The sequence below is a fragment of the Anas acuta genome, chromosome 13, assembly GCF_963932015.1.
Source record: "Anas acuta chromosome 13, bAnaAcu1.1, whole genome shotgun sequence".
Taxonomy (NCBI): domain Eukaryota; kingdom Metazoa; phylum Chordata; class Aves; order Anseriformes; family Anatidae; genus Anas; species Anas acuta.
The window spans coordinates 3751981-3765750 of NC_088991.1; the positions used below are offsets into that span (position 1 = coordinate 3751981).

General features: G+C 42.2%; 1 protein-coding gene across 5 annotated transcripts in view; it reads left to right on the forward strand.

The window, feature by feature from the left end:
- Positions 1-13770, forward strand: part of PAK3 (p21 (RAC1) activated kinase 3) — a 172826-nt gene that overhangs the window by 141245 nt on the left and 17811 nt on the right. For all 5 annotated transcript variants that reach the window (XM_068696523.1, XM_068696521.1, XM_068696522.1 and 2 more), the window contains 5 exons: positions 287-440; positions 2050-2087; positions 4563-4694; positions 5744-5906; positions 10653-10716. In XM_068696523.1, the coding sequence (XP_068552624.1) occupies positions 287-440; positions 2050-2087; positions 4563-4694; positions 5744-5906; positions 10653-10716 (551 nt within the window). The remainder of the gene's footprint in view (positions 1-286; positions 441-2049; positions 2088-4562; positions 4695-5743; positions 5907-10652; positions 10717-13770) is intronic.

Here is a 13770-nt window from a genome sequence, read left to right on the forward strand (position 1 = left end):
TTCCATGGAAGAGCAGAATTGATTTAAAGATGAGTTTCATGCACTTTTTTTCCTGTCACGATCATAACTTTCTTTTCTTTTTAAAGTTGGATCCTGGTTTTATCTCTGTATTTTGTTAGAGAAGAGAATGATAGCATCTACTGTTTAAGCTTCTAATTTTAATGTAAGGTATCAATCAAAATTTCTGAAAGTAACCTTACAGGTAGCATGGGATCTTGGTAAAGATCTGTACAGCTGCAGCTCTTAAATACTCTAAATTAACATTCTTTCCACTTGGCATCTACAGGGCATTCCAGAGCAGTGGGCCAGGCTACTACAGACCTCCAACATAACAAAACTAGAGCAGAAGAAGAACCCACAAGCAGTTCTAGATGTCCTCAAATTTTATGATTCCAAAGAAACAGTTAACAACCAGAAATATATGAGCTTTACGTCAGGAGGTAAGTTACCATCTCACTGCAAAAAAAAAGGGATGTCAGGCCCCTAAGTGAGTCAAACTGAAGCTCAAGAATGCTCAAGAAGTAACCTTATAAATTTACTTTTACTGGGATACTCCTGAAATGAGTTAATTTCCTCTTTTGTCCACGAATGTCATTGAAACTCTAACTTTTATTTGTCTTGTTTTTGGAACTAAAGATGCTAGACAGTCACTGTCATTTTTATTCAGAAGCATCAGCAGCGAGAGATCATGTTTACTTCTATTTTATGTCTTTACGTTCTTGTTATTTCACAATGTTCTGGGCTACAGGGCACACCCGTTTAGTTCATCTTATGAATTACTGTTGGATCCTAGGAGCAATATTTTATGGAGTATGAAGAATTTTTGTGGTATTTTATGAAGAGAAGAATTTTCAAGGATTTTCTGTACGAGCTGTAGAGAAGTCCCAGAGCAGTAACGTCCAGAGCCATTTCTGTGGCATTACAGGAAGATCCTCGTGATTTAGGCATTACCATGCCAAAGCCTGCAAACGTGACAGTGGTGTCATTTTTCCCATGGTTGTGTACAGTCTGCAAAATTGTAGTCTAGAGTTGCAGAAATGAGAAAGCAAGTCTGCGCTGTAGTTTGCCTTTTGTTTTTTTTTTTTTCCTTTGGCCCATTTTTTTTCTCATTTCACTAATCAAGCTCTGGCTCATGACAGGCCTAGCAAGAAAGCAGAGGTGTTTCTAGATGCAGCACATCTGGCTTTTGTATTGATGTGCTCTGCTATTTCTTAATAACTGAGATGCATTTAAAACAGAAATGCCAGTAAGATGTATTTGTTTTGGTAAAGCTTGTGTCAACAGCTTCAGCTGATGAGGGGGTGTCTGTCCAACAGGGTGTGGAAAGCATTCGTGACTTAGTCTGCAGTGGTTCAGTTCCTACACGTGATAGTCTGTGGTGCTGGAGTCTGTAATTTCCTCAGTTTGCTGGTTCAACCAATACTCCCAAAATGCAGTCTGGGGCAGCTTCTCAGAGGATCTTCTGAAAACCGTGCAGTTATATCCAGAAAATATTAACATTTGTCTCCTTCTTTAAAGGAAAGCATCATTAAATGTCTGCTAAAATAGCAAGTACTTCTGTGATGAAATGCAAAATTCTAAACAGTTAGCGTATGCTCCTGAGCTCAGTACTACCAAAAGTTAGATGGATGAATGTATTCCTGTCCAGCATTAAAAGAAGGATCTAACATCTTAATTAGCTGCTACTGGGCTTTGTCAGAACAGAACCGACCTAGCTAAGGGGGATTCTGAAGCTTTTATGGGGACACATGTGCAGCAAGCTAGAGAGAATCAATGCATGCAATTTATTTTAAAAACAAACAAAAAACAATAACTGCTTTAGCTCTTTTGGGCAGTGGAAGCATTGGATATTGAAGAAAAATTTGTATTTGTAGAAAAACAATACCCTGGTATATTGTCCTGCTTCTCGCTTTCTGTGTAAAATAACTCCCGTTACTGGAGGGATGTTGCAAAAGAAAAACGATTTCAGTTTGGATTTACTCGTTCTGTGGGATTCCCCACAACGGATGCTGTTTTATAACGGTGTTAATTTTCCCTTGCACATTGCAGATAAAAGCGCCCATGGATACATAGAAGCTCATCCTTCGGTGAGTGTGAGAGTAACCTTTTGGTTTCAAAGCATGTGATTGCACAGCAAACTGTGAGCTTTGACTTCCATGATAGAGTGCCAGCCTTATAGGCTGAAAGGAAGTACATGGTAGTGTCTTTGCAGCAGCACCACAAGGATTACTGGCTATTTTCTGGCTCCCTTTAAGGACTTCTCTACAGATTTTATACAGTCTGGCTTTGCAGACAGAAGATTGCGTACTGTTGTTAGCCATGGTGGAATATATAATTCACAACAATATGCAGTACTGTCTAATTAGCCCATTTTCATATAGTTTTAACAACTTGGAAACCATTTCTATTAAATTTTATGATTTATCCTTAGTACAGCTGGATATGTAGCTGAATATAAATAAGGCTATAATTGATATGTAACTCACTGGAACCGTAGAAAGTTTTAAGTAATGATTCACTCTAATTAATACTGAATTGCTGTAGCAATCCCGAAGATGTTCTCGTGACATTCACATTAATATTGACCAGATTTATTAGTGTTAATGTTAGTGCATTAAATAGCAAATGATTGAGTGGGGATTTGGCCTTTATTTTCAAGCGTTAAGCAACATCGTTTTCGGTTTGTGATTACACAGCAGAGACTGTGTATAATGAAATGAAAGTCATCTTCAAATATTCACACTTCTTTTTCAGTAAATTTTCATTTGATACCACTTTCATTATCTTTGATAAAACACGAAACTTTTAAAAGGAAGTTCGGGTTTCATGGGAGCATAGTAAAGCCTTCCAGACAGCTTTTCCGGTGGGTATGGACACACTGGCAGATGTTGTGCTATTTTGTTCTAGTAAACATAGCCAGCAGTGAGACATCAAGATGGCAGCTTTTGAAAGTTACCTGCTCATAGGATGCTGGTTGAACATTATAGAGAAAACATTGAAGTTGGAGTCATTGGAGTTCTTTCAAATTTAATTTCACTCCTTAATGGGAGTCTAGCATTAAATAATATGACTTTATGTTCTAGCTACACAATTTAGTGCTGTCAGACCAAGCATGGAGCCCAATGGGGAAAAAAAAAAGTTATAAGAATTTAATAGAACAGAAATGTGATTATTCCCTTCATTATTTTTGCCTTAATATCTTCTCTCTGCATGTAAGCAAAATGCTAGTGATGTATCTAGAATGCTATACACTGATTTAATACACGACAGAGTAACCTACACCTTCCCATTAGGTCACCCTTGATAGCATTGCCCCTTAAACTAGCGTTGAGGATATCTCCTGTATCGTTCCCCCCTACTTTTGGCCATGTTAATAGCCTATTAATAGCCATTTACCTTAGGAAGCTGGGTGATGGGGCTGCCTCTCACAGAAAATAGGATTCGCGTGTGTGTGTGTGTTCCTGGCATGTATGCCAGTGTGCACATGCAGATGACTGAATGCAGCTGTGCAGCTATGCAGAACAGCGCCGGTGTGGAGATGAATTAGTTCCCCCCATTTCCTGTGGGCTTTCCGTTACTGCTATTTGCACTGTACTAAATTGATACCGTTTTAAAGATAAGTGGGTTTCAACTCACGTAACTTTAAATATCTGCACTCTAAGCTTCTGTTTACATGTAGACATTTATCTGTGTCTAAACTGATCAGCCAGACTTCCCTCGCCTGCCCTGTGTTTGTACTTCTGCCTGAAGGTCGACTGCACCCTGGCAGTAGCTTTTTTCTCCGCTGCTGTAATGGGAGCCTGGGTAAGCAGTTGGGACGTCTGCCTGGCAGCCACCACGAGGTCAGCAGGATGCAGCGTGCTGCTGAGAGGCTGCATTCACGCTGGGTCACTGTCGCAATAAGAGAGAAATAGTGGAGAGATCAATGTGTCGCTCTATGATAAGATAAAGAGGAAGACGGTAGTGAAAAAGGAGCTGAACAGGGAAATTCAGCGCTGTGGAAACACGTAATGTGACTACCCCAGGGGTAAAATAATAAAGAAACAAACAGCCTTTCTCTACAAAGCAAAATTCCCTGCAAGACAATGCAGGAGACTTTGCACTTTGAAGTGTGCTAATTAACCTAGCCAGCAGACACCTGTTAATTAACTGGTACCATTTCTGCAAACGCAATGGCAAAGCAATGAACTAGCAACTAGATGTGATTTCTAGTGATAGATTCAAGCATTACTTACGTGAAATCAGACTTTGACAAAACATGGGAATTATTCCATTGTTTTTGTTTTATTCATTACTCCAGTAATGTACACGTGAGACAGTTCAATAGCATATGTAATAGTTCATTGTAAAAACTAAAAAGCAAAAATGAAAAACACCGAGATGAATTAACAAAACATTGTAATTTGTAACCTTTAAATTGTAGGGTGTGTAAGTGAGGTGTCTAGGACTCACTATAGGCATGTGTAGATCGGTTTCTGATGGCTGAGCGGAGTTGTATGTAATTATCAAACCTCTCAAGTGCCAACATGGTGACTGTCAGTCATGCTACTGTCTGTCCACAGAGCACAAAAACAGCATCAGAACCCCCGTTAGCGCCTTCTGTTTCTGAAGAAGAGGATGAAGAAGATGAGGAAGAGGAAGATGACAACGAACCTCCGCCTGTTATTGCACCACGGCCTGAACATACAAAATCAGTAGGTCCCAGCTTCAGTCAGCACTGCTTGTGGTGTAATGAATGTTTCTGATCAGACAGCACTTGGGGCATGTTGGTGAAGGGTCTGAGGGCTGGAGCCTTGTCATGGGGTATTGCTTCACCCAAGCTACTGACACCAGGAAAATCTGATGGAACTTAATTATTTATTAAGTTAAGAGTTTCCTGCAATGCTGATTGGAACAATTAATTTTATTTTAGTATCAGCTAAGAGGTAGCATTGTTTCTTTTAATGCTGCTAGTACAAAAGTGAACAAATTTGTCCAGAGTATCTGTGGACTTGCTGTGTCATCAAGTGGAGGGAGCAGTCACCAGACCCATTGCACACCTGTGTAGGACATTTAGGAGAAACTATCCCCTGGAGTTACCCATCCCTCTTCACTACATGAGGAGCTAAATGAATAACTTAGACTACACTATTAACCTGTGTATGGCTGAAGTTTGGTGAGAATCCTACGCAGCTGTGCAATGTGAAGAGAAAGTGGAAGTCTGAAAGATTGTAATGCAAGTCCTAATGGCCGATCCTTAACGCTTGAAACACTGACGAGAAGGCAGTTCAGCAGTTATGACCAGAAAAGGGAAACGCTCGCTGCTTCTATTCAGATACCTATCTTAACTGATAAAACCAGTGTCCTAATGCTCATTATTTTTGTTGCAAAACTGTTGCCTTCAGCACTGTATTGGTGCCATCTTTGGAACTGTTAGCAAATGTCCAACTGCGAGTCATTTTGTTACCCATATAAACAGATGAGCAACAAGGAACAAGGCCCTGGACACAGCTATTTCTCTGTTCTGGCAGCACAGTAAATTCATTGTTTCAGTAATCTTTCAGAAAATAAAATAGAAAATGAAACTGGCCATGAACTTGTGTAAAACTAGCCTTCATTTATCTTTATTTGAGAAGTGGAAAGTGAAAAAGAACGTTTTAAGAGTCCTGTCTGTGGCAGACAGCATCTTCCTAAGTGTTTGTGTCACAGTCTCGGGGCACCTCTGCGATCCACCTTTTTGACACACACTAATTTACTGTCACAGATCTACACTCGCTCTGTAATTGAACCCGTCGCTGCACCAGCACCGGCTAAAGAAGCCACAACTCCCCAGCCTGAAAACTCGAACACAAATACTTTGTACAGAAACACAGACCGGCAGCGAAAAAAGTCCAAGATGACAGACGAGGAGATCCTAGAGAAACTGAGTACGTATTCTGTATTTCTTGTCTGATAAAGCAGTGTCTTGTATGCATGTCTCAAGATTTTATGTACCAAACGATCAACGTTAGTTTAGTGACAAAGGGCCAATTACAACTCCTCACACAAACTGTGCTTAGAGGGAGTGAAGTAACACTCTGGATATTCCTTCTGCCTCTGAGGGCAGCTCAGGATTTGCCCGAGTTTCTGCATGTGCTAAAAGCAAAAAAAAAGAGATTATTTCTGCTTGAGCAGAAGTCTGTGGCCTAGTGAATGACCTCGTGAACTCCAGTGTGCTGATGCCCAGATTTAGCTGAATGTTTGGCTTCCTAAATTCTCTTTAGATTTCTGACTTCTCACCAGTCATCGGAGGCCAAATACAGAAATCTCTCTCTTTGAACCTGTAGACAGCTACAGAACTAAGCCTATTCCTTCAGCACGAAGGGGGTCTCCTCCAACAGGATATTCTGGTGTTCTTACCGCTACCACTATTATATCAAAGCTTGTTTTTATAAGAATTTTCCGTTTTGACAAAGGACTCCTTTGAAAGGACATGAGTTGAGACCATGGATAGAGAACAGGTTTTCAGTGTGCCTCAAAATAAATTAAAAAATACTTTTATAGCAATCCTTATTTTATTTCTTAGCTTTATACTTATAAAGAGGCATCAGTGAGACACAGCTATGTGACCTGATCAGATAAAACTGCACTGCAAGCGTTTCTCAGGAGCTAGCCTCCAGCACATTCACTGCACACTCCTCAGATAAATGACACCTTGACATAGCTGATTCCCAACCAGTTAATGCCATCACAATCCTGACTGTTGGCCCCAAAGCCCTGCATGGATCATACACTAGGCAAGCACATTAAGCCCTTTGTGGTTTTACAACACAATAATCAGCTTCTTGCATGTTCTAGCTTTCAGTGCTGTGTTATCAGATAACAAACCCTTGAGTTGATAAGGTACCCCAGTTCACTCTGTCTCCTGTTAACTGTTAGGACAATAAGTGAATTGATCTACGCCTCATTGTTTGATCTCAAAGCCAATAATATTGTGCCTTTAATGGAGGTAACCACTTGGAAAGAGCACAGTCTGTATGTGGCTTCTTCACGGTGGTTTGTCAGTGGCTCGTTCTTGTGCTGAACCAACCTTTGTCACTACGTCCCTGCCACCGATGGTGGCTGTGACTGCAGAAGCTGAAGCATTTCTTTGCTGCTTGTATCGTTTTCTGCACCCTTGGCAGGTTGACAGGACCATACAGAACTGCATCTCAGTGCCGTTAGGGGGTACTGAAGGGATAAGTTCCCTGGCTTTAGCTGAGGAGATAACGAAATAATGTGTTTATTCCAGGAAGTTTATCTGCAGGTAGGTCAGGTTATAAAGGGAGAAATTATAACTCCTTCATCTGAGGATAAATGTTTGAGGCAGGCATCTGCCATGAGATCTGCAGAATCCCTGCATACTTGAACATATGTATGCATATCATTTATTGAAGCTCATGTAACCTAGATTAGGACTGAGCCCATGAGATATTGAGGGTTATACCTCTGAAATGTTTCATGCTTTCATGTTTTTACTTTCTTAAGAATTTGATACCCAGTGCAAGGTCTGAAGATCTGCCTTGGCAAATTGTGATGTGAACAATGAAAATCTTTCTGTACTTTTGTGAAGCCATCTAAAAATGGGGGTGGTACTCTTCTGTTGTAGTCATGGTCTAATTACATTTAAGCATGTGGGTTTGGGTGCTTTTTGTTTGTTTGTTTGTTTTCAAATTCATATGACTTCTTCACCTTGCCTACTGTCTCTGCAGTTGGTTTTATTCTACTCTTATGAAGATGTCCCTTGCCCTCTTTTATCTTAAATTGGTTTCATAACTCTTCTCTGCTTGAAATAACTTGGTTTTTTTTAGAGACACATTCATTACACGTTTTACTAGGGAGTAGAGCCTGTAATACTGAGATAAGATCAAACAAAACTCTGTCTGTAATGAAATCATGAATATGTTCCACTGTAATTATGAAACAGAAGTGGCCCAATTCTGCTTTCTTATCCACTTAATTTAGGACTTGATAAAGGAAAGTGCTTAAAAACACCAAAATAGCTGGTGTGTTTATCTCTGGTCCAGAATAGGGAGTGCTCCTCTGAGCTGGAGCTGCACACCAGCCCCTTTGTTGATTTCAGTGCTATCATATTTGAAAAGCAGTGGCTTAATTACAGGATACCAGACATAAACAAGTAACTTGCCAAAGCACCTCCTCAAGATTTTAGGAGGGACTATGAAATCTGAGTCAGTAGCAAATTGGGAAAATTTTATTCAAAGTATTTGTTCTCCAGTCTCTGTTTTTCTGTGCTCCTTTCTAACATGAACATTTGTGAACTTCTGGTGTCTGTCCCGGTAGATACACATTTCCATTTACTAGCTGACAACAGCACCAAACTGGACACCACCAACACAGTATTTTCCCTGTTAACCAGTCCAGCACAAGGTTATGGCAGCGCTTGGTTTGGTACTGCAAAGATTCACGGGGATCCTGGTCTGGGGGTGGTCAAGTTCAGCAGTGCAAGCTTCCTCCTGGACGAGCAGGAGGGAACGTGTTCTTTTGGTTGGGTCCCTTCTTTCAGCCTATTAAAAAGGGAGTTCTGGAGTCCTCTGGTCATAATCCCCTTGGCTGAAGAGTTGTTTTACAGCAAAGACCCATTCTAGTGAAGCAGGATATAAGCTTCATCTCAGGTTCATTTTTCAGCGAGGTCCCACTTTGGCTGGGAAGCTGTCCTTGTTCTGCTCCAGGATCCCACTGCAGGAGTTCAGCAACAGCCATCCTCAGGGCGTCCAATTTTAGCTATGGATTTTGAAGTGTAGCTGAAAATGGTGTGTGTGTCCTCTGCTTGACGTGGAGCTGGGCAGCGTTTGGCATTCTGACCAGAGGAAAATACAAAAGTTAACCGGGGTCACTTAAGTGCCATGTCCTTGGCTTTGACTCCAGGCAAGACAATTGCAGTGTCTCTCAGCAGCGACAGCAGGGCAGGATCACTGCAGCCTACCTGGGGCTATGTCAGCATCCTCAGGCAGTGAGTGCTCGCGGTGCCACCGGCAGCGGGCACTGGCTGGCGTGCCTGGAGTGCCGCGAGAGGGGAGCAAGTGCTGCGGCACAAAGGAAACCTCTTCCCCTGCAGCTCCTGTTAGTGATCTTGCCAGGACCAGGAAAATTGTTTAAGCAAGTAGCGTGGCAGATGGTGTCGATGCCCTGTCTCCTTGCCGTGCTGGCAGGCAGGATCCCTGGCTGGGCATCCAGCTTTTAAAGCCCTCCGCCCTGGAGAACTGGCGGGGGAGAGGTGTTTGCTACTTCACTGCTTACAGTGAATGGCGTGCCACCTCGTTTGGCTTTGGACATGGAGGTGAATAAGTACATATTTGTACTGGTGGTGCAGGAATATTGTCAGATCAGTCAAAATGTGGGCAGTCTTTCCTCCTGAGCTAATCTCCTCCAAGCATTTCAGTGACGCACATTCACACTTAAATTTTTCAAAGTCATTTGGATTGCCATTTAACCATCAACTTAGACACTGCTGTTTGTGTTTTATGTAGGCAACTGCTGGACCAGAAAAAAAAAAAAAAGTTGTTTTTGAATAACTCCTTTGGATTTGTTTTAATTAGCAGATTTTGGCTCTTTCACTCGATATAAGCTTAGTATACTGATTGCTGCTTTCTTTCCTTCCCATTCAGACTGCCTACATCTCTGAGTGGGCAAGAAACCATCAAGCTGTGCGTGCTCTAATTCTAGCTTTCACTGGCAGTGCTCCAAAATTGCCTGGGACCTGGCTGGCCTATGCCTAGGCCCAACGGGCTGGCCCTGCCTGCCCTCTGCTGCAGGCAGCAGCAGCCGGGAGGTGGCAGCAGCCCGTCTGGCCTGCGTCGTGCATCACGGAGCTACCAGCACCTCCTGCTGCAGCTCTCCTTGCTGCTAGCAGTGCTGGGTCCGGAGCAATGCTGCTGCTGTTGTTTTGCATGAGGTTCGTAACTGTGAGGATCTCCCTGCTGAGAGTCAAATGCTTGTTACTGGTCCAGGTCAGGGTGAAGGCCAGCAAGGCAGTTCTTAAAATGGCACAAGCACAGTCTCCTTTGTAAATCATGGTGAGGTAATCAGTTGTGAGGGTCATAGTTTTTAAACAACCATAATTATTTATTGTAACATGAGATGTTCTCCTTTAAAAGGATGAAAACATTACTTTGGCAAACTACTGGAAGATTGAGAAGACCCCTTCTTGTAAACACTTTGCTACGGTCTTCCTGTTCTGAAATGGCATCTGTTCATTAAAATTGATTTGAGAACCCAAGGTGCATCTCATCTTTGAAAGTATTAAAACTTGTGTAGAATCATACAGAGTATTTATTCTGAATGAAGGAAAAAAGGCTCTGTTATTCCAGCTCTCATTAACGTTTGTCGACAACAGACAAGCACTTGCATGGATGTTTGTTTATTTCTGATATCCGTGTCCTATCAATATATTTACACGTTGCCAGTTCCTTGTCAGGGTGCAGAGACACAGGCAATCTCCAAAGGACTGTTTAAAAAAAACAAACAAACATTTTTTTATGGAGTCCAGCTGCGCTGTAGAGCTGCCTGCATTGTTGTTGATGATTATTATTACCCACCTGACTGCGTGCAACTCACAACCCCATACAGCATGTCTGACCTCTCGGGAGGTGGTATCTCCATTTTGAAGTGAGCATCTTTAATTTTGTTTCTTTCAGGGAGCATAGTGAGTGTGGGAGACCCTAAGAAGAAATACACCCGATTTGAAAAAATTGGCCAAGGGTAAGTCCAATCATAGTTATCTACACAAAAACACGGGCTGGGTGTTTTTGCTGGTAAAATATCAAGTGTGAGTCTGGGCAAGCTCCAGACACACTCAGACGCTGCATTTAGATTCTCCCGTCTCTCACTTCTCATCAGTATTTTAGCTGTGGCCGGAGGGAATCATTAAAGACACCTTGCTGCGGGCAATGTCTTATCTGCAGCAAGGAACGGATCGTGGACAATCTGCTGTCCCTCCAGTGTGCAGCATTTATTTTCTTAGAAGAAATCATTTTTATGTGTCTCAAAATAATGTAGCCACACTAAAGAAAGAAGAAAAAAAATATTCTGTCTCAAAGAGCAACTTGCCAAATGATAGTTGTCATATAAATAAAAGCTCTCAATAGCATTTCTGTCAAACATTTTGCTAAAGATGTCAGTGATCAGGAATAAAAAAAAAGAGTTTAGAAACTTAAACCCATGCAAAACAAAATAAAGGAATAAATCGGTAATAAAGGCAGTGCAGATGTGCAAAGCACTTAATGAGGAAACACACCACCTGCCTGCTGACAGACTACTCTGGGATCCTGCAGGTTTTATTTACTGAAAATAATCTACCAAGCTATTCCCTTTTGAAACCCTTACTTCACTTGTCCTAAATAGGAGTGATCTGAAATAATTCCTATGTGAGGAGACAAGAACAAGAGAAATTACACCAAAATGAGGTATCAGATGTGCATTTTAAATAGACAGACTGCCTCCTCAGTCCAAGTTCCCTATGTTGTAATTCCGGCAGGGCTAATGCCATGTGGGTAAGACCAGGGTTGTGCTGCTGCTTGCGTACGGCAGAAAGCTGTGTACTGACATCAGGAGATGGTTTTCTGCCCTAACCCGCTGTGAGGTTTGAACCCAGGGTAGCACGTTGCTGACCGAGAACTGATAAATACTGAAGAAAACCAGATGCTCTCATGCTCTTTCTCCGGCAGGCTTTATAGCAGATATATCTTACTTGATAAGACGCTGGTGGGGAGGGGTTTCTTCTCCATTTGTTGTAGGCAACCCTTTCTGAGATTCCAGCTTGCTTTCTACCTGCAGCTTTGGTTCTCACTGTCACTGTATGTCAGTGGGCACTCAGAGCTGTGCCAGTCTCTCAAAAGATAAGTGTCAGCTGAAGGCGTGAGATTCAGATTAAACACGTGTGAACAGATTCTTGCTGTCACTGTCGGAAAACGACCGTCATCCTCACTCTTTTATTTTGACGCTGCTGGGAGTGAGGTTGTACAAAGGTACCGCAACAACTGGTGGAAAACAAGTGGCTAAGACCTGCCCTAAAAGGGTACCTAAGCAGATGTCCTGCAGCCAGAAGGTTGCGTGCCCTTCTTACAGAGGGGTGTGTTGCTGTAACCACCTCATGGCTTTAATGCTGCAGCTTGATTTAGACAGCTGGGGAAACACACTAAGGAAAAAAAGTCGTTATAGCTAAACCCTGCATTGGATGTCTTGCAGATCTGCATTGCTATTGCAGTGAACAGCTGAACGTGAGACTGTTTTGACACCTGTTTTTTGGACTCCAACTACATGCAAAGCCACTTGTTGAAGACTTGCTGTAGCTTTTATCATGTAAATTAGAGTAATTCTTCTCAAATACTAAAACAGTGAGTGCGCTCAGTAATGCACTTCAGATTATTTCATCCTGCAGTATGTAAAGGAGGTGCTTAGGCTCTCAGTATGACACTGGGGAGACGTGAGGAGTATTTTCAGTGCAGCTAATGAGTGGAGGGCAGGAGCCGGGGCTGCTCAGCGAAATGCAGGTAGCAACTTTTAACGTAAGGAGGAGTGAATCGACCAGGCAGTAGCACCTCGTGGCTCCATACAGTTGGTAAGTTAATAAACAGTGGGATGCTTTCACAGCCACTTTGCAGTGAACAGTAATTAGCAGGCCTGTGCTGAAGCATGGGCCAGCTTCAGAGCTGAGTCTGTGGTTTGTAATTTGTCTCTGGTTTAGGACTGAAAACGTTGCTGACATTGGAGGAAACTTCGTTAACTAGGGCTTGGCAAAGAGGCTGCGTTTGCTCAAGCTGTGCTTAGCTCTTGCTAAAGACAAAGCAGTGTGGAGCCATGAGCAGCATGGGTTCAGGGCTTCTATTTTTTCTTTCTTGTTTTTTTTTAAACTTGTGTTGCACTGCATCATAGTTACACAGATCTAAGTCCTGGTACTTGCCTAACTGCATTAAAACAGAGATGGTACAGAAGAGTTTGAAAGTTAGATACAGATCAGAAATTATAGCTGCTTAGAAGTAAAAGTCCCTAATACAGAATCACAGAGCCCTTGCAATTAATTCACAGCTTTACTTAAATTACTCACCTTTATCTAAACTCTTCACAGATGGCCTGAGGCATAGCAAAATGTGCCCTCATTTAAATGGCTGTTTTAAAATAAACCCTGACAGAACTTTACTCAGGAGGTGTAGCACAGTGTTAGCAAATCTGAATAAATGGTGTTGGCTTTTTATGAAAACAAATTGGATTAATCTCAACAATTAGTCATAGGCAAATGCATTTGCATTTATATTAAAAGAATACATAGCATGCCCAATGATAACATTGTTCTCAACACTGGTATGCGATCTCTGATGCCTGTTGAAATAAAATTTCTCAGAAATGTTTCTGCCTACAGGTAAACAGAAACAAACTGGGTGATCATGCAAAAATGAGCAAAAGGATTTTGTATTTTCAATCCATGGGGTGTTAGCCAGGTGCATGTTCCCACATCTTAGAATCCCCACCCTGGCGCTCCCGTGGCTCACTGTCCATGCACACACAGGCTTCATGAACGATGGCAGTGTAAGCCTGGGGCTTAGCACAGAAGGAAGCCCCAGCAGGGTTTATAAGCCCACAATTGCTTTTAAACCCAAAGGGATTTCCTCTGATCATGGCCCTTTTGGCCCTTCACAGCCTTGCAGGGGAGGAATGGCTTTTAAAGAGAGGCGGATGGCAGGCAAAACCCCTCACTCATGTTTTGGTAGCCCTACACTAGCACCTGTGTCTGCTGAATGGCTCTTGACAAAAAGAAGC